Source organism: Periophthalmus magnuspinnatus, chromosome 7 (genome assembly GCF_009829125.3).
Source record: "Periophthalmus magnuspinnatus isolate fPerMag1 chromosome 7, fPerMag1.2.pri, whole genome shotgun sequence".
Lineage (NCBI taxonomy): Eukaryota > Metazoa > Chordata > Actinopteri > Gobiiformes > Gobiidae > Periophthalmus > Periophthalmus magnuspinnatus.
The window spans coordinates 4,056,686-4,079,493 of NC_047132.1; the positions used below are offsets into that span (position 1 = coordinate 4,056,686).

At 36.9% G+C, this 22,808-nt stretch overlaps 1 protein-coding gene across 2 annotated transcripts in view; it reads left to right on the forward strand.

Annotated features, from left to right (window-relative positions):
* Positions 1-22,808, forward strand: part of prdm16 (PR domain containing 16) — a 366,260-nt gene that overhangs the window by 314,705 nt on the left and 28,747 nt on the right. For both annotated transcript variants that reach the window (XM_055222878.1, XM_033969103.2), the window contains exon 4: positions 17,552-17,701. In XM_055222878.1, the coding sequence (XP_055078853.1) occupies positions 17,552-17,701 (150 nt within the window). The remainder of the gene's footprint in view (positions 1-17,551; positions 17,702-22,808) is intronic.

The following is a 22,808-nucleotide window of genomic DNA, read 5'->3' on the forward strand; positions in this document are numbered from 1 at the left end:
TATATAATTATTTTTTTTGGGGGGGGCATTTGGATATATATAAATGGACATACTACCTAACCTGCTAGCCTCCACATTCTAAACAAACAGTGATCATGGGTGCGCTTCTGGCTTCATCAACTCTTGCTCCAATTTATTTTACATTGAAACTCTCACCCCTGTTCATATTAACCCACTCTAATTGATCCTGGTATTTTTATTTCGCTATTATGTCTGTAAATCAAGATATGAACATTATTAAGGGGCAAATCAGGTGCCTTCTTTCCCAGAGGTCACTCCTGCTAATGTTACCAACAGGTTTGATTGACAGCATTGCTAGGGCATATGCTCCCTGCCAAACCAGTGGTTAGGATGGGAAGGGGCGTTACCTTCAATAACCTTGCTCCATATGGCTCCATGGCTCTTTGGTTGCTATGATACTTGCAGTCGAAATTCCAAATATGGAGCTCGGCTCCAAATTCCATAGCATAGCATAGCATAGACATCCGTAGCATTTGACTGGTATCAAATGCTACAGATGTCACACTTACTTAGTCCACTTCTTTATACAGTCTATGGGTATTTGTCAAGCTATTAAAACATCTGTAATAAAATAAATGCTAGATAGATAATGTGGAACAATCCAGGCAGTGCAATAACAGAACCCTCTACCAGAAAAACTGCATATTGCACCTTTAACCAATAAGTTGTGATTGGATTTCCTTTGTAACCATCGGCAACCTGTAGCAGCAATCTACCCGTGCGATTTTTAAAAACGTGCTAAATTCTTTTCATCCCAGCATCTGTCAGGAGGACTTCAAACGCACTGTGAAACCTGCACACTTACCCTGCACCTGCTCCTGCATAATGAGCCAATATATCTGCTCCCTAATTGCCCTAAATACATATCATAAAGACTAGCTCGTAAAAACCCCTGGACATAGCATGGACCCCCTCTTACCCCCTCTTCTCCTCAGCCAATATACACACAAGCTTGAGTACTCGGATCATATGGATGGAAGTGTAACAAGAGGCAGTAAATAACAAAAAGCTATTTCATTAACAAGGTCCAGTCTGCCGCGTGCTTCCTGCTGTAAGTTAAACTAACCTGGCAACGCGGCAGCACAAATGGCAACCAGCATGGAGTTGAGAGAGTTAGGTTTGTTCAAGCAGCACAATAAAATCAACAGATGGAATTTCTTGATTTTAAGTTCACTCCAAATAAATCAAATTAAATGTTGACCCTGTTTAAATATAATGTCACTTTTTTTCAATTGAATAGTTTATGAACATATACATATTTTTTAGTAGTCGTAGTAGTATATATTTTTTTTATTTAAAAAAAAATATATATTACTATATATCAAATGACATAATGAATTTAAATAATGTCAACATTGTGTGTTTGTGTGTTTTACTGGAGTGGGTAATGGAGGTGTTTTGCTCATGGCTAACACCATAGTATACCAAGCAGCACAATAAAATCAACAGATGGATTTTCTTGATTTTAAGTTCACTCCAAATAAATCAAATTAAATGTTGACCCTGTTTAAATATAATGTCACTTTTTTCAATTGAGTAGTTTATGAACATATACATATTTTTAGTAGTCGTAGTAGTATTTTTTTTTTTTATTTAATATATATATATATATATATATTACTATATATCAAATGACATAATGCATTTAAATAATGTCAACATTGTGTGTTTGTGTGTTTTACTGGAGTGGGTAATGGAGGTGTTTTGCTCATGGCTAACACCATAGTATACCATACACTTTTTACAGGAATCAAACTGGCATCCATATGTCTATGCTTAACATTACTAATGCTATGAATTGCCGATATAGATACTCTGACCTTCCCTGACCTAATTATATTGGCAAATTGGAAGACATGTCTTGCTCAATGCCACAGTAACAGCATGTAAAAACCAGTAACGATGATTCACCCTCTAATTCACCTGAACCCCCTGTATTCACACATGGCAACCTGCACATTCACTCTAACTGCAGGGGAGCAGATATGGACAGAGCAGCGGGGCACTCAGAATAACCCCTAATGGCCATTTTAAAAGCTCTAATTTGACCTTGTGGTAATGTTAGAAAATGAGGTTAAAAGCTCTCAGAGGATGTAATGGTGCAGAAGTATGAGACCTATCATTGTGGACAAATTAATAGTCTGATATAATATTTTAGCGGGGCCTTTGAAACTGTCTTTGAACAAGTATCTGGGGGATTTGTATAGGAAACAAGTAAAAACCTTGCAATCCTTATGTTTATATACAATAAAGTGTCAGCACAAATTGCACTGAGGAGTGAAGCAGTCATAATGAAAACAATAGCAGCTAGCAAGTTGATTTGCTACATAGTGAAGGTAATTGGCACTGTCAAATAATCCAGTCCAATGTATATGGTCTGTAAAGACACAGAGGGAAAAAACAAGATTCAAATATTTTCATATTTTTGAAAGTAGCTTTTCTGCTACATTACTGCACTATTAAAACACTATTTTCAAAAAAAGTATTTTTGCACAAGCCTATTATTTTTTCTATAGTAAGAAGCAGATGACGAAAGTACATTAACTTTAAAACACAAAGGGGTACCTCCAGGCAAAACCTTGAAGGTACAGTATGTAACTTTCTGGAGGTGGCATGTCACCGGTATGATTCCGTGGAATATAGAAAATTAAAACCATACTTTGGAATACTGATGCCATACTTTAGTTATGCTATACTGGACTATACTAAGATTATAGAAACAAGCAGGCCGAATAAGAGTCAGGTTTGTGGAGATGCAAGTCCGCTCATAGTAAGGATGCATGTTTTTCTGTGTTTTACAGTGGAATGAAAACAACCAAAATTGCTAAAATGTTACACACTGTAGATTTAATATTAAAACCAACTACAATTCCAGACTTCAATCCTAGTAAATACTGTATTTTTTACAGTGCATAGTCCACCAAGTAGTTGCAAGTGTGTCTAGTGCTTGCCAATAAATCTGTCCCATAATAAAAAGGGAAGGCATAGAGGTGTGTGTGTCTGGTGTGTGCAGAAGTGAGGGAAGCCATGTTGAGCGTGACCCATTTGGGCTAGGGCTGGGTGCTCATGGACTTAATTAAAAAGCAGGAGCAGCAGACCATACCCGGAGCAGACCAGACTAGACCATAGCAGGAGCACGCAGGGCCTTGTAAAAGACATCTGCAGTGTTCCTGGTCTGGTCAGCATGTATGTACTAAGAGTGTCAGAATATTGGCTGGCTCGCTAATGACAAAGCACGGCTATACCCTTTAAAGGTTCTATATTACACAAAATTTATTCTTGTGAGATCTAAAACATATTCTAATGTAGTGTCCTCCTCAAAAACATACCTGGAGCTGTGCTTTGTTTCATTCATACATGTTTGAGTAATCCTTCATTATTAGTCTGTATACCTCCAAAGCTCAAAATGCTCTTTTCAACCTTGTGATATCATGTAAAGGTAGTTTTCAAGTTAACAGCTAACTTTATACCTTCAGTTCACTAGAGGTGGGCAATTCCAGGGCTGAAATCATCCAATTTAGTCTAGTGAAGGTATACGGAGTTTAAAAACACAGTGGAATCCTTCTGTATTACCACATGACATCATAAGTTAGAACAGAGTGTTTTCTGTTTGAAAGCCTAAATGTACAGAGTTGGTGTGTTAAACATGTGACTGAAACAAAACTCCAGTTATAAGATGTGAGTCTGGTAATCTTCTACATTCAGATGAGCGTGATTGACAGGTGCCTTAGCCAATCAGGGACATACATGGACCACCCATGACAAAAAAGCACTAAATTCTGTTCTGAGAGTGAGAGAAGTTTGATTTGATTTAAAATGATGATGTGACCAAAGAGCTCCTTCATTTCACTATGGCTTTATTTTCTTTCATTAAGCAATTTGTTTTTGGCCTAAACCTTAATTCAAGTCCACGACTGGTATTATACTTGTATACTTATGTTTCATATACGTCATACAATACAACCACAGAGCCAAAATGGGTGAAGTATCTTGCCTAATGACACAATAACAGCTTGCAATGTTAGTAAGTTGATTAAACCAACAACAGTCTGGTTATTGTGCACAAGAAAGTCTACTTTCTTAGCAACTGCTACTCATATATTTTAATCTGTTCTTATCTAGGTTTACCATAAAGTAGTTTTTCATCTGAAGGGTGACTTAACGCTGAGAGCAAAGTGACTCAAAGAAAGTGTCAAAAATCTAAGTGAAACTTATAAAACATGTTATACGTTGTTTTCGACGAATATAGCATATTCAAAACAATAAGTATTTAAGTTATTTTAAAATTAACTGAAATTGTATTAAATCTGCTTATTTGAGTCATACTTTGCAGACCAATTTAGTGCTTACTGTTTTTTTTGCCTTGTCAGACATCAGTGATCTGTTATTTTCTCCTGTCCTGTGGTGTCAGACAGGACCCCTCACATTGCTGTCCACCTCCCCCCCACATGCACTCTCATTTGGGCCTGACTGATGTGGGAGGGTAGGGTCATCTCCGCGGGCTCCCATCCATCACGTTCACAACCACTCGACAGGGCTGCCCAGTGTCACCAGCTTTGTTAGTTATACTGTGTTTGAGAAAGAGTGTGAGGCTCCATTGTAGACTGTAAGGGTTACAAATGTTCTTACATTTTGAAGATTAGCTTGTTGATTTTTTTTACTGTCTTAAAATGTGAAAAACAGAGCTGGTTTATTTTAAATGGGTTAGTCCAAAGTTATTCATTCCGAGCATCCTAATTATTTACTGCTTAATTATTCAGTGCTTTTCACGACTTTCAGACAAAGACCAGAGCAGAGTTTTGCTGTCATGGTAATGCTAAAAACAACTATAATGCTAACATGTACTTCCTGATTATCTGACAATAAGTGCTTTATAATTAGATTACAGCACATAGTGGACTTATTTTGACCTCAAAAGCTCCTTAAACAATATCTGTCCTGGGGTAAGACAAATTTTACTCAAATACAAAGACAAAAAGTTAATTGAAGCTTTTTAAACGTATCTACATAGCGTTTACTTCATTATAGGTTTTCATTGCTGAAAAATAAATTAAAAACTTTCTTACTGTGAGTGGGATTTGGAAATATCTAAAAGCAAAATCTGTAAATGTTGAACATGATATTTTTTTTATTAGTAACAACCGCTTGGTATAATTACACAAAATTAGCATATTAATAATAGTCAGTGTCTTGCCATACATTTTGCTTTGTGAACTGAAGAAGATAGAGGCAGGGAGGGGAAGAGAGTGAGAGGGAGACACGAAATGTGGACATCGGTATCAAGAGAGAGGGAGAGTAATAAAGATCTCCCTTTATTATTAGGGAGTAGGGGAGAAAGAGATTAAAAGAGGGAGAGAGTGAAGGAAGAGACAAAAAACGGATTAAGATTAAATAAAAAAAAATAAGGTGGTTAAGATTAAAGCAGACTTAACTTTTCAAAAAAGCAAAATGAACTTTTCAGAGCTTTTAACCATGTAGCTGTTTCCCCTTCTCATTTACTCTTTCAAAGTTGCATTTGGAGTGATTGTTCTCCAATTCTGTTTTCTTAATCTGTGAAATGCACAGGATTCAGCAGTGTCACATTGTTATGTTGGTACAAATGATTGCTGATGAGCAGCTATCCATAGGAGGTGCCGACAACTTCAGAGCTCATTGTTGTGATGCCAACGTCAGCTCCCACAGCGGCGTTAGCAGACTTGTTTGTTTTATTAAGTTGTTTTAGATGAATATTGTGATTTATAATGTGCAAATATAACATAATGATACACGGATATCATAGATCATAGATAATAACTACATAGCAGACACAAGGACATAGCAGACACAAAATTTAAACACTGTATTGTATTAATTGTCCTAGTAGACTTTTAATCTAACATTTTACCACCTGTATTTACAGCAGTAGTTAAGCAGGGCCTGGATTCTCTCTTTTTCAGAATAGACTTTTTCTCACACACACAATGCTCACATCTTTATTTTGTGTTCCTGCGACTTCATTTGCAACACCTTTAACAAGCCGCACTGCACTCCTCCACTCAGACACTCAATCTGTCACTGAGGCCAGCCAGATGTGGAGAGAGGGCGAGAGAGAAGGGGAAATGGAGGAAGAGAGAGTGGAGGAAGGGGGCAGAGAGAAGGAAAGAAAGAGGGGCAGGGGTGGGGGGAGAGAGGAAGGGAGAGAAAATGAGAGTGAGACACAGAAAAATAGAGGTAGATAGAGAAGGAGAGAGAAAGCAAAGGAGATGAAGAGAAATGAAGGTCGGGTACAGAGAGAAGGATTGAGAAAGACAAAAAAGAAGGAAGAAAGAAAGGAAGAGAGAGTGGGAGGGAGAGAAAAAGGTGAGTGAGAGATAGAAAAAGAATGATAGAGAAAAGGGAGAGAAAGTGAGAGAAAGAAAATAGATGGAAAGAGAAGAAAGGACATACAGAGAAAAGGATGGAGAGAGGGAAGGATGAGCGGGGGGCAGAGAGAGGGAGGGACTGGAAGAGAGTAAAGAGAGGTAAAGAGACGAAGGGAGATGGAGGCCCCATTTGAATAGGTTAAATGCATCCAAGCACCTTTCCTGGTTGTTGACCCGGATATGAGTCATCATCAGCCCTGACAGGGAACATCCAAACTGAGCAGTGAGGTTAGGAGGGAGTTCACTGCGCAGATCAAACCAAAAGTTTCCAAATATTAATTCACAAGTTACATACATAGCATCAGATTGTTAATTCTGATATTCTGCATAAATAAACTGAAATTTACAACATATTAACCATAAGTACTATAGAGCCAGTACTATCAGCCCGTCTGGTATTCTGTTTAATGCAACTTTATTTATATTTATGTTTCACACAAAAGAAAATTAAAGATCCCATATTATGCTATTTTCTTATCTATGTTAATATAATATTGTTTCCTCATCAAAAATACCTGGAGTTGTGTCTCATTTCATTCACACAAGAGACAGATTAGAAAGACAGAAAGGGAGAGGGAAAGAGTGGAAAGGAGCTCTCATGCCAGGTTGCCCCCTAGCTCCACCACAAGGACCTGCGGTTTGCAAAGTGTCCCCTATCTTTATTTTATTTTTTTTTATTTTTTTTTAAAAAATATGTATTTTATCCTTAATGCTTAATCTATAGAGGAAAAATGCACCCTCACAGATTGTTACTGTAAATAGTTGCAAGTTTTTAACTAATTAGTTAATGACCTTTTAATAAATTTAAGTTTGATTGATGGCTCTGAAAATCTTTTCATTTAATGTAAGCCAAAACTGTTGCCCGGGGGCCTAATGCGGCCCTCAGATCAATTTTTCTAGACCCTCAAGCTTCCATCTGAATTGGCCCATTGAATTGGCCCATATTACCAGTACTTTTTACTGTATATTTCTGAAAATCTATTTTAACAAGCCCATATCAAATATTTAATGTGTCCCATTGAGGATGTAAGCATGAATAAATATCAAGTGGTTCAGTCTAACTTGTAATAGTAACGCAGATTTGAAGTATTCACTGTATTGGCAACCAGTCTATGGCCCTCAATCGGCCTTCAGGTTTGTCTGTGTTTTTATATGTGGCCCTTAATGAAAAAAGTTTGGACACCCTTGATTTAATCAGTTGAGTTTGTGGTGATTTAGCCCCAGAATCTGAATTTCTTATGCTTTCATTATAAGCACATAATGAAGTAACAAAGACTTATTTGATAACATTTTATTCACAATTGACATTGCAATTTAATTCACAAATTCCACCCCACATAGTCACCTACTCACCATATATTTACTCAGAGTTGACAATGTTAGTAGACAATACCATATTAGACAAACAAGGCTTCTTTGTTCTCAACTCTAATGAATACTCTATTCTGTGTCTGGGCGTATGTGTTCACACTTAAGAGCCTGGGCAGTGCAAAACAAAGCCCCAGAATCACACTTCATAAAAACGGACATATACAGCTGTGAGCAGACTATGCGCTTGTGCTGGAAGGCCATAAGCCAATACATGCATATCGAAACAATACTAATTTGAGCTGGAATAATAATAATAATTATTATTATTAGAATCAAAATTTAGTTGGAAATTTTCATAACATGTGGGTAGAATAATTATGTGTGTATATATATATATATACACACACATTTATATATATATATATATATATATATATATATATATATATATATATATATATATATATATATATATATATATATATATATATATATATATATATATATATATATATATATATATATATATATATATATATATATATATATATATATATATAAATGCCACTTGAGCAACCTGTCAGAAGGTGTGGGTGACTGCAATGTACACCTGGCGACCCATCTCAATAACGCTTCATAATAACTACACTTTAATTAGCCTTAAAGGTCCTATATTACACAATATTGATTTTGCATTGAACTTTTTGCATTGAACTTTAAATTTCAAAAACATACTCAGAGGTGTGCTTTCTTCCATTCACACGTTTGAGTAAACCTAGTTTATTAGTCTGTCTACTAAGTCTCAAAAGCTTGAAATGCAGCAACAGCTACCTTTTACCTTTAGTTCAGTAGAGATTGACTGAAATTTTCCAGATGTTTCTAATGGAGCTGCATGGAGTTTTAAAATACATTGTAATATTACCACATGCCATCACAAGGTGGAACAGAGTATTTTTTGTTTGAGAGAAGAAATCAGCATAAATGTACAGGATTTTGTGTTAATCATGTGTGAATGAAACAAAACAGAACTCCGGGTATATTCTTGATGAGGAAACAACATGATAATATAGATTTAAAAAAATAACATAATATGAGCACTGTCCACCAACCCAAAGGTTGGCTGCCTGGTATGAATGTGGTGTGTGTGAGTGTTGGTGGTAGTCAAAGGGGCAGATTAGCAGTCTCACTTCTGTCAGTCAGCTCTAGGGCAGCTGGGTCTATACAATAGTAGTTACCACCACAGAGTATGGAGTGAATGAATACTGCTGAGTACATTGTTTGAGTGTCTTGAAAGACAATTTTTACAATAGTCAAAGGACTGGACACACATTTTCACATTTATTCATTAACATTTACATTTATTTTTCTTCTTTATTGCAATGATTATTTACATTGTCGATTCCAAAAAATAAAGTTAAAAAAATTTAAAGTATCAACCTTTGCTTTAATCACTGGTTTGCACTCTTGGTATTTCTTGACCCTGATAAGGTACACCTGTGAAAAAACCTTTTCAGGGGACTTGACAAAAGGCCAAAGATTTGCAGTGCTGTCCACAAAACAAATGAAACTGAAAATATTTAAAAAGTTATAAAAACAGTTATTACTTTTTTATTCTTCACTACATAATTTCACATAGCTTGCTAAATATATTTGATGTCTTCTGTTTGTATATAAAATGAAGAAAAATGTGTATGTATATAAAATGAAAAAAATATTAGTAGTAAGAAAAGGGTGTCTTTTGATTGGTAGTGTAAATCCAGTCCATTATTATAATTCCCCAGCCCTAACTCCTAAACCCTGATATAAGTAGTAAATGAGCCTAAATCATTCTGAATAAAGTGTTTATTCATTATGAATTAAGTCTTTATCCATGGTTTATTAAGGCCATAAGTAGTGGTATTTTAAAGTGTTACCATCTCCATATTGTGCATACTTTACAGTAAACCTACTATACAAAAGCAACGTTCCAGAACTTTTAACCAACTTATCGCTGTTTCCCCTTCTCATTTGATCTCTCCAAGTTGTATATGGAGTGATGCATGTATCTTCAAACAATCTTTAATTGCTTATTTTCAAGGCGCCATATAGCCAACTACTGCAACTTAACACCCATTTTCACCGTCACCGGCATAGGCCCACTGCTGTTTGCTCTTCAATTTTATTTTCTTAACCGTGATACACATAGGCTTCAGTAGCTTGTAGTCTTTTGGTACAAATGAAAAAAAAAAAAAAATCCATGGGCTTATTAGCATGACATGCAGCTATCCATCGGAGGTGCCAACAATTGGACACAACAACGCAGAAGTCAGTGGATTTCCTTCTTTTAGTAAGTTGTTTTAGATGAACATTGTGATTTAAAATATGCTAATTATAATGCAGTGATCCATGGTATCATAAATTATAACTACAACAAACACAAGAACAATATGTATTCTTTAAGTAACCATTTGTGGAAGTGTATTTTGCGTTGGCTAACTTATCACTAGAAACAGCCCTGACCCCCCATAAGCTTTCCTCTCTATTCTATCGCTCCAATCACCTCTCCTCCACTTTCATTTTCTTCCCTGTGTCAAACACAAAATAATATGTACCTTGTCACTGACGTCTATCCCTACAAGCAATGCTTTTTTTTCTTAAGTAATTCAGGAGCGCGCGACACACACATCCGTCAGATAGAAGCGGCAAAAGGAGGAGGCCTGCCGAGACATCCATTAAAGGTTCCTAGCTGTCAAAGGTTCCCCTTTGTGTTGTGAGGAGCGATATAAGTGTCGCGCTCTTATCAGTGCTTCCTGTGGAGTTGACTCGGCATCCTGTCCACTCCGTTCCTCTGCTCCCATTGTGTCTGTGGTTTTGTGTATGTGTGTGTGTATATGCGCTAAACTTGACAATCTCAGGCTTTCAGACAGTTCAATAATAGAGCCTATATAGACATTCAGTTGAATAAAGTTTATATACTGTTTTGTGTATTTCACATATACTTGTACATTGCAGTAAAGAACTACCTATATGATGCAAATATTCAGAGGTTTAAAGCACATAACTTTTTCTATGAACAATAGATAGACTATTTAGTTCATTTTTTTCTTTTAAAACCGTTACTATGGTAACAGTTATAATCCTTTAATACTCTGAAACCCATGCATAACTCTACATGACGGTATTCCTATAGAAAACATTTGTAATTAATTGGGTCAGTATTGCTAAGTAGTGGTAAATTGTATTCATAAATCTTGTATTTAATTAATATGTGTTGGTTGTCAGTAACCAATATATTAGGAATGATACAGTATTGAATTTTATGCCTGCACCTCTTTTTTTTTACAGCCAGAATCACCAGCTAATTTCAGAACTGATAATCTTTATTTGGTATTAACTCTGGTATTCCTGCCAAAAGGAACCAAATTTAGATTTGTTTTTAATGAATTTTTAGAACTAATTAATTGATCAGTGAACTGTTATTTGGCACTTACTGTTCAAAATCTTGCAGGATATCGTTTATTATAATGTAATGTTTGTCTTTTAATATTGTATTTATTGTATAAGATGAAATTAGACTAGACAAACTAGATTGATACACCCCTATATTAATGATAGGCAGGTCGATACAAGATATCCATATTCTTATCTTATGCAAATATATAAATTCTTCAAATTTCCCCCACAGTTTTTTATTTTATTTTTTTTTAAATAAAATTATATATATATATATATATATATATATATATATATATATATATATATATATATATATATATATATATATATATATATATATATATATATATATATATATATATATATATATATATATGTATGTATATATATATATATATATATATATATATATATATATCTGCACATATATTGAATTTTTATATAAAAGCTGGGACACAAAGGAAAAATTTCATTGGTGTCCAGTCGATACTGCAGTACTTAGTAAAACACAAATCACTGATCTCGTCCATCTCTACCCTATGTTAAATGTAATGCATATCTTGCATTCCCGATCTTAAACCCAATTGCATAAAAGCATTGAGAATTTCCCCTACCACCACTGTTTTCTTTGTACCGCTGTGAAAACCCTTGATGACTCCCAGCTGGGGCCCCCGCTTCCCCCTTCCCCTCGATGCAGTATAGAGGGAGGGGGCAGAAATGGGGGTTTGAACCCAAAACAGGTAAATAAACAAACAATCAGCTGTGGCCTTGTTGCGCTCCGGTCCCTGTGTTGCACTTCATTGAGAGCTTTATAAATCAGGGTCCCTCCAGGAGACGGGAGGTGGGGGCTGGGGTGGGGGCTGGGGTAGGGGGTGGGGTGCGGGTGCTCTCAGGGCCTTCCAAGCGCTGCACACATACATACACACATACGCACAACCAGGCCTGCTGCTCATTAGTGCCCGATCACACCCTTGGGTGCTTCGTGCGGGTGGGGGGTGCTCAGTGACTGTTACCAGCACCAATATGTAGGCATGCCACTACTCATTCTGTCACCTGGCGCACCCCGACACCCATGGGTGTCTAAACAACAGCTCGCTTTAGGTGGAGAGTACTTTAACTTCTAAATTCTCAATACATTTGATTTTGATTTAGTCTTAGTGCAATATTTATAATATATAAGGTGCTGTACTTGATTTTAATGTTTTAAAAATGTGAAAAACATAACTTAATTTTTGACCTTTTGCAGTGGTCCAAAGTTATTCCTCACTTACCTTATGCATTTTGAGCATCCTAATTAGACATTGCAATGAGTTAAGTGTTTGCAGCTTTCAGAGGCTACAGGGAAGTTTTGCTGTCAAGATAAAGCTAACAAGAGCTATTATGCTAATATGCACTTCATGATTATCAGACAATAGAACTCTTTATAATTAGATGCAGACAGCACACAGCAGACCTATTTTGACCCCAGAAGGTGCTTATTGAACATATCTGCATTGGGACAAGTACAGGGCCTTTAATTCACCCACTGGAAATTATTTATTTAAAGGGCTTGTATCCTGATTTCAAACCATGATGCCAGAACATGTTTTAGTTTGAACTTTTAGCCCTGCCCACTTAGTCCTTTTTGCCAGTGTGATGTTGCACCATGATACAGAAACAGCTGTCTGGGATAGTGTTATGCAGATCTTTCCTTATAGTGCTCTGTGTACTATTTGCCTTTTATCACTTTTGAAAATGCACCATGAAAGAGAATCAAGTACCTGGGATAGTGTTGGGTAATTGGCTTCCCATGAGTCTTAATTAATAATGTGCATGACTGAACAATAAAAGATGACCCTGTCAGTAGTGTTGCCATGATATTGATATGTAATTTCAAATTCAATGTTAATAATAGACTCAATACTTATTACCAGTTCTAATACCACGAGGATAATTAAAAAACAAAACAAACACACACAGGCACACACTTTTTTCAACATTAAATTGTAGTACTTATTTTAAATTACCATATGGCCTTTTATCTGTGTAATCCCTCAATTGTTCAGGTAGGTTACATAGTATTCCATGGGCATATACTAACCAGCTCAAGATCGTTCTAAAGCTATTCAAAGAAAGGTTAATTTCTGTTGATACCTGCTCAAATGAGTATTAGTTTTAATATTGATTTTAGTTATTACCAGAGAAAATGCTATATAGAATGAATAGATTACATTTTACAGCCACAATTTTGTTTTGACAAGACTGAATTTAAATCACGTACAGGCCCTTTAACTATACTTGGGTTTTTCCTTTTTGAAATTTCATATTCTGAAACGTCTACTGCCAATTGTAGTTGCTTATACTCATACGCCCCATAAATTTAGCAGCCATTAGTTAGCGACACACCTCCGAATACGTTTTGACAGATTATTTTTACCTAGCCAACATGCAGCCATTGTTATTTTAAAAGCAGGCGCAGTTAGTCAAAATCACACCTTGACCCAACAGTAACACAACATTGTTACCTCAGCTTTCCATACATAGTCTGCTCCAAAAACGTGTTCGTGGTAGGAGTTAGCTAGCACACTTTTTCCACACCTCTGGCCAAAGCAGGGTGCGTGTTTACTCCCTAAACTTGGCACCTGCAGCCTCCTTTCACGAAAATACATGGTCAAAAACCAGAACATGGTCACTGGCACTTTACGAGTGGGCAGGGAGGCGATTGGGGCTAAAAGACGTTTTTTGGGGAAGAGAGGGCCATATGCCAGTTACAAGGTTCATGAACTTTGCACATGTAGAAAAGTTAGCTTGTTGGTTGTTTCTTGGAGTAAATTAGCACTAAACAAGGACCTAAAGGCGTACTGTGTAACTTTTCTGGTGCTGGGGATACGCTACTTTCTTGTCTTCTTTGGTTGGAATGTTCCATAGTATGACATTAAATATATTTATCTTGCAGTTGCTAAATAAGTACATTGAAAGATATTACTGTGACCAGGGCTGCCTCTCCACAGATCTTGACCTGGAATCCTGCACAGTATGGCATAAAACAAATCTATCTTGCAATTATGTAGTCTTACTATGCCTTATTATATGTAGTAAGAAATAACTAAGTGGAGCCATATGTGGAGCATTATGGGCAAAACAACAGGGTCCCTTCACCTGAAAAGTTCCATAGTGCAATTTGAGCTGGGAGTAAACCAGGCTCAAACAAAGATCTAAAACTGGTCTATATTAGGTCTTCACCAGGACTATATCAGGATTAACCATGGTGTGCTAAACTAGTAATGAACCAAGAATAAACAAAACTTTCTCCATTCAAAATATTTTGCCGCCATAATAATAATAATAATAATAATAATAATAATAATAATAATAATAATAATAATAATAATAATAATACATTTTAATTATAGGGCGCCTTTCTGGGCACTCAAGGTCACCTTACAATACAATACATATACAGACAGTTAAAATCAACATTTATGAACATACAGTTAAAAGCATTCAGATAAAAAAAACATTGAAAAAGGACAGGGCAGTTGTGGATTATAAAGAATATGCCAGTCTGAACAAGTGAGTTTTGAGTTTGGATTTGAAGTGTGAGAGTGTGTCAGTGTTGCGGAGGTCAGGGGGGAGAGAGTTCCAGAGCTGGGGAGCAGAGCGGCTGAAGGCCCTGCTCCCCACGGTGACAAGCCGGGCTGAGGGAACAGAGAGATGGAGAGAGGAAGAGGAGCGGAGAGAGCGAGCGGGTGTGGCAATATGGAGGAGGTCTGAGAGGTATGGAGGTGCAAGGTTATGGATGGCTTTGAATGTGTGGAGCAGGATTTTATATTTGATGCGGTGTGAGATGGGGAGCCATGCCAAAACCTTTCAAATCACCAAAGGAAGATCATTATATTAAAGATAGCATTCTATCTATATCTATCTATCTATCTATCTATCTATCTATCTATCTATCTATCTATCTATATCTCTCTCTCTCTCTCCCTCTCTCTCTCTCTCTCTTAAAAAAAAACCAAAAAACAAAAATGCTGACACAAAGTCTTAAGACAGTCTTAAGACAAAGTTAAATCTGTCAACTGGACAAAACCTTGTATGAGTGAAGACTGCTCATCTAACTTACACTGATACTGTAAACAATAATAGTTTCCCTTCATGTAGATATAAGGCCTTCAGATAAATATAACATAGTTGTTGTTTTTTTTTTTGTTTTTTTAACTTTTATTTAACCAGGAAAGTCCCATTGAGATTACTAATCTCTTTTTCAAGGGGGTCCTGGCCAAGACAGCACCACAGTTACATTACATTACACACACATTTCAACACATCACAAAATGGATTCTTAAAAGCAATTACAAATCATAGACTTAATTTCCAAACCTTTCAACATACATTTAAACTGAACTATTGAAGTCAGGTTTCTTGTAATTTCAAGACTTTTTGTAAATTATTCCATGTTGATGGCACAGAATATTGAAATGCCACTTTACCATTCTCTGTGTGGACACTTGGGACAGAAAGAAGCATGCAATGTAGTGTCCACCAGCAATCTGAAGAAGCGGCTTGGATGAGCGTTTTGTCCAGCTGATAGATTTAACTTTGGCTTTTACTATGGATCAGACCTGGGTGACTGAGGGAGTTCACAGACATTTTTTTTAGATTTAAAATTTGACTTCCTGGAGGACAGGAGTGGAACCATAGACATGAGATTGGTACGGATAATTAGAGGATTTCCCTGTCCCCAAAGAGTGGAGAGCAGTGTTAATGAGCCCATATTACGCTATCCGATCTATGTTATAATGTTGTTTCCTCATCAAAAACATACCCCACTTGTGTTTTGTTTCATTCACACATGTTTAACACACAAATCCTGCATATTTAGGCTGCATTCTTCTTTAGAAAACACCCTGTTCCACCTTGAGATGATATGTGGTAATACAGAAAGAGTTTTTAGACTCAATACATCTTCATGACATCACAAGGTAGAAAAGAGCATTTTGAGTTTTGGAGATGTAGAAAAACGTATAATAAAGGTTTTGTAAAAAATATCATGAAAAACATATTTTTACTGTGATTTGTGTCACCTCTACATAGAGCTCACCTGCACTAGGCTTGGTGGTGTCACCTGCTTGTCTCCATGGAGATAGATAGTTTAATGCTATAATGTGGAATTTTCCAGGCAAATCTCCACAAAGAAAAGCAAATGATGGACAGTCTATCAGAAAAGTTACATTGTATCCCGTTAAAGTTTCTTGTGAATTGTATGTTACTAGTAAAGTATTCATTGCTTTAGCAATTTACGATAATGGAAATACTTAACTTTTCTAACTCTAACTTTTCCATAGTTTTTCTCCTCCATCCTCCTCCTCTGCTCTCATCCCTCCATCTTGCTTGTTCTTCTGTGAATCCTGGCAACATAAAATTGCAGGTTCCAATCTCAGGAGGGGCAGTCAGGAGGGGCAGAGCTCACACAGGGTCTTCAGCATGTGGCAAAGAAAGCCTAAAGGCCAGGCAGAGAAGCTATCCAACTGTCCTCTCTCCCATTCCTTCTGTTTACTCTTTTGGCTTGTGAATGAGGGACTCCATATATAGAAGTTACAAATACTTGAAGGCAACATTTTATAGTTAAAATAAGACATCTTAAAGGTGCTTTATAAATAAGCTTACAGGTGTAGGATTTCCCACCTGCTTGTCTGATGGATGTGGAGAAACGACCCTGCTCTCAACACAAATGTGTGCATTAATATCTGTATAATATCAAAAGGACAAGCATTTGGCACACCCCTCCACAAGAAATGTTACATAGTGCAAGTTGTCCAAACTAACATTTACCTGCTCATGAGTTGAAGTTAGCATGCATTGACGATCTGTGGACTTCAAGTTACTGCCCCCCCAAAAATACTGGAACAATAACTTAACCCTGATCCTTAATGTTGGTAGTTTTTATAGTTTACTTTGATGACTATTCTATATTTCTTTGTTTATTAATTTATTTTGCAGTGTTGGAGCTGTATTTGATTTTTTTTGTTTGTTTTAGTTTTTATGTAGTAAAGCACTATTTGTGTTGTCCCAGTACAGATATATGGTAAAAGCAGCTCTTAGGGTCACAAGGACCGTCACTGTCTGTGGTCTACATCGAATTATAAAGCATAAGCATGGCTAGTGCACTATTAGTATGCTAGTTGTTGTTATCGTTCCTGTGACGGCAAAAGTCTACTTCAGCGTCTGAAAGTTTTGAAACTCATGGTGGTGAATAATTGGGATGCTATAAATGCATTAGTGCTGAATAAGTTTGGACAGCTGCAACCCGTTTAACGCGTTTTACATTTTCTAGATACAACGTCTTATATGTTTTGTGGTTCCTCCACGCTTAACCCTGTCCCTGTTTTTTCTGTATGTAACAGGTGGTAAACAACATGGGCCCTATGCGCTTCTCCCTGGACAGCTCTGGACCGGACCCCCCTTCATCCAACAGCAACTGGCTCCGATACATCCGCTCTGCCCCCTCCTTCCAGCAGCAGAACATGGTGGCCTGTCACCTCACTGGGGACCAGGTGAGAGGAAAGCCAGGAAAGCCAGGAGCCTGAAGCATGGGGTCTAGGTTAGGGTTGAGGGATGTAGGGAATGAGATGATAAAGAAGGTTATGTGATCGGAGGTGTTTTCTATTACATGTGTAGGGTATGCAGGATGATCTCTTGGTGGTGTATTGGTACTTTGCAGCTGATGCCATCAACATTCTCTGTGGATGTGATGCTAACTGAAGGTACTACTCTATCTGAAGCTCTGTCACGCAAGTTACACTTTAATCTGAGATTTGCTTCAACACAGTCTGACCATAAAGAACTGATTTAATTGGAAAAACAACATGTGAGCTGGCTTGTGTCTCTCACACATAAAATGACACTCTCATCTTTTTTGTTGAACTTCAAAGACTTAAACAGGACCATGAACGCTCGTATTGTCAGACACACAAGCTCCGGAAAGTGTGTTGTTAAAATCAATTTGGTATTTTTTTCTTGAGTTTCAGACTCTCAGATCTTAAACTTTTTGATAGTGTTTGCTTATTTGTACATTGTGTCTCCACGGTAACTGCTGAACATTCCACCACAGAGATGTAATATAAATAATGACGATCTACATATGATAAATTTCAAGACAAAAAACAAAACAAAAACAAAAACAAAACACTCTATTTCTTTAGAAGTTGTACCAGAAGTGATATTAGCAGTAAGCAATGTCTCTCTCAAAGAACCTGACGCAATATAACCTGGTAAACCTGGTATTTGATTTTACTGGCTGTGGCAGGGCATGCTTCCAAATATTTATTCCTTTAAACTTCTCTTTTTTCTAACCATGTGAACTCTTGATGTGATAGACCAGCGGTCTGGAAGTTGGGTTGTTTGGATGGGATAATGGTCATAATGGTTATTGTGGGAGTGTTGTGGAGTGTGGGGCTCATTCTTTAGCCTCTTTAACTTGGGCCATTTGCTAACAGCACTGGCACAGTGCCCGGGCTCCATGCACAAAGCCATTCGGGGGGCATTAGCAGGCAAGCATTTCACCTCCACAACAAAACGCATGGACTAGCATACACAATGCAAAGAGTGCCCCCTCCCTCTTCCTTGTCTACTCCACAACATGAAGCTAAAAAAAAGTACTGTATGTAAAATTTTTATTTTTAATATCTTAATTGGTGACTGAAGATGTCCAAATCAAATATAGCTTTTACTGATAACAATTCTATTGCTGATTTATTCTTTGTTACAATGTGTCTCCAGACACATTATGATAAATTCAAAACTCAACTTTAATTTGAATTCAATGTATTTTTGTAAAGCCTAAAATCACAACAGCAGTTGCCTCTCAGGGCTGAACAACCAACAGAAAGAGAAAGAAAATCAGCATTGAAGCAGACATTGGTCAATAACAGACAACTCAGCTCAGCAGTAATTGTATTCATTGTATTAACTGTATTAGTTTTATCTATTTGCATATTTATTTTTAAGGGGGTTGGTAACATTTGAGCAAAGCTCTTATGACATTTTTTGGGAAATCCAGAATGCTATGCAAACACAATTGTAGTATTAGCTTAAGCAAATATGTCCACTACAAAATTTCAAATAGAATAATTTAGTAACCATTAGCAGACCAGTAGCTCTATGCAGTCTGAGCAAACACACAAACTCCCTGAGCAGTCCCATGGACCACTGTGAGCAACATCAGACGTGCGCACTGTGGTCATGTTGGCATCGCATCCATCCAAGTTAAATGGTTTATTAAAAGAATCAAATTACCGCATTTACATTTCTGTTATAAGACTTTTAATTAAGTGCTTTAGCCACTTATACAATGAAAATTACAAAAATCTTGCTCATGACCTGTGTAGTATGTTAATGCTATTGGAAGTATAAATATTTTATTTTAACTATGGCAAAACATGAGCTTCCAACCAAACCAAGACAACTGTAAAATCCAATGTTGAAAACACACTTAACATTTTTATGATAAAGCTCTGACTTGTATTATGAGTATAAGCCATTGTGTGAAGCTTTTGCTGTGCACTGAGTGAGATTGTCCTACTGTGGTCTGGGACACAGTCCGTTAACTCTTTTTCAGTATATGACACGATCATTTGATTTTTACAACTCATAAACTAGTGACAGTCAATGACCAATACACACTGAGAGAAATCTGTATCTGCACACCCAGCTGCTCTATTACTGTACATTTATGTAACAAAACACAATATATAATGTGTATTTGTATATAAAATATAGTCAAAACGAGTAGTATGGGTCAAAATAAATATATATTTACAAACCACACACTGCAAACAGTGAACAAACACACACTTCAATATGTAAACAAACACACACTGGAGACTGAAAACACACTGTACATGTGACAGTGTGACACTCATTCTGCTACAGTGGCTCAGTGGTTAGAGGTTGGAGGATCGAGTCCCACTCGGACCAACTTCTGTCGTTGTGTCCTTAGGCAAGACACTTCGCCCAAGTGGTGTGTTCGTGATGATTGGTGGTGGTCGAGGGGGCGCAGATTGGCATTAGCTAATGCTAATGATTACACATAATACACATTTGACCCACAGTTACGTCAATAGCAGACTAAACCACGCTTACCGATCAGGAACAGCATCCAGTCCATCAAAACATAAGGTCCTCTCCTCCTGAGTCCCCCATGAGATCGTCACTCAGTTCCACGAACCGCTCTGGATCTGAGATGCCTCTACTTTAACTTGTACAAACATCCACAGTGTGCTCGGTCACGTACTTCCTTTGTTTTGTCCGTTTCGTCATGTTTAAAACGCAAAATTGCTGCAAAACAGTGCATAACAGTGTGCCCGAGGGCGGGCCGTCGGAACGTTAAGGGGTTAAACACTTAGCATCATTAGCGAGTTTTCACTCCACATCGGCCACATCGGCTAAAACTCTGGTAGCGGCACATGAGGACGCCTGTCAATGACGTTGATAAGCTGCACAAATACGTATGTGAATCACATAATTGGCTGGAGCAGCTAGTCACCGGTCACACTCACTGACTCACATTGAAAAATAGCGCAGAATTAATTGTTGTGTGTTTATTTTATTTTTAACTCGGGTTTGATTTTTTTGTGCGCAGCGCAGATTTTCTGCACAATTGCGCACGCGTGCAGCTTAGAGGGAACAGTGGTTGCATGTTCCCTTAGCCTTTGTGCATCCTCTCCTCTGTCCTCTGTCCTCATGTCTTGATGACCCACCTGTCACCATAAAGGTCCCATAGTACGCTATTTTCTGATCTATGTTATAATGTTGTTTCCTCATCAAAAAAATACATAGAGTTGTGTTTTGTGTCATTCACCTGTTTAACACACACATCCTGCATATTTAGGCTTTTAAGTTTTTGTCTCAGTTGGAAAACACTCATAATACAGGAAGTGCTCCACTGTGTTTTTAAACTCCATGCAACTTCACTTTCATCATTTCAGCTGCCAATCTCTATTAAACTAGAGACTGCCAATCTCTATTAAAGAAAAGATAAGAGGCGCTGTTAATTTGAAAACTACCTCTTTGTGACATCACAACGTGGAACAGAGCATTTTGAGCCTTGCAGAGCAGGCAGGCTAATAATAAAACACAATAATTAATTAAACAAAATAAGTGTTGTAATTTATTTTTATTGGTCTAACCTTAACTATTGAGTGAAATAGACAAGTTTTGGGTTAATAGTTATGGAATTACCTGCTTGTGCTCAACCAGGAAGTAAAATTATAAACTTTGCCAAAGTTAAACTAGAAAATCAGATTTTTTTTTTTTTGTAAATCTTAAGTGCAATGATGTTAACTATCTTTTTTGTAAAACTAATAGTCTAACCTATTATATGAACTTGTAGACAAAGGGACTGACAGACACCAATTGGCCAGCAACAGTCCTTTAATCCTTTAGAGATTTTCACATAAACCCCTCCCCTTCTCCCCAGTGCTACACACGCCAACATAACAACCAGTACACTCATACAAATACTAGAGACTTATCAGTACTATAAAAAAATAAACTTAAGCCAATGCTTTTTCATGCGTCAGTATTTAGCAAGTAGTCTCCAGTTGCTTGTCGCAGGTTTAAAATTATCATTTATTTAAAGAAATACACATACTCAAGGTGAAATTAATATAACCGTATATTCAGTTATTATGTTTTTGATATATATATATATATATTTTGTAACATTGTTTGAAACCCAGGAAAACAATGTATTTGTCACCATTGTGAGATAGGGACAATTGCACTTTTTATATCTTAATCACAGAATATATTGCTGAATTTTGCTATACATAACCTGAATACAGAAAAAAAAATTAACTGAGACATTCACCCAATCACCAGACTGTTGACAGTTCAATTCTTGCCATTGGCTACACATGCTGATGCTGAGTGGGTAAGACACTTTATTTTGAGAGCTCAATGAAGAAAGAAAAAGAGGAGTCTTATATGTCTATATCCCTTCAGATAGATAGATAAATTAGTGTCCATCAGTAATCTGATCAGAACTGAAGAAGTGGCTTGGATAAGCAGCAAAACATCTTCACTCAAAACCTTTTTTGTCCAGTTGACAAATAGAATTTTTCTTTTACAATACTATTACTAATGCTAACGCTATTGCTAATGCTAATGCTTCATCCAATACTTTTTCATGTTTCGGTACTTAGCTAGTATCCAGTGTGTACTGGACCAGTTGCTTGTCGCTGGTATAGCTTATCATTTATTTATAGACACAAACGTACCGACCACTCAGCACTAAAAAATGTATAATTCAGCATTGCATTTTACTGATTTTTTTCCCTTTGTTTTTTGCATTCACATGAAGTATGCATGACTTTATGGAAATAAGTGTGCACGCGGTCGGTATGCTAGGCGCTAACCTTTTAGCAAAACAAGGGGGTAATTTATTGTTTATTTGCTTGCTATTAATGTTGTAAGAAGCACAAAAGCGTGTGCGGTCATGTATAATTCAGACACAATGCACTCGACAATGGAATTGCAAAGTGGTGTAAAGGTTTTCAAGGACGAACTGGTTAGCAAAGGGAGAAAAGTTACAGGTTAATTTCCAAAACTAAATACGTTTTCTCTGGGTGTTTTGACAGTAATGCAAAAATATGCTAAAAT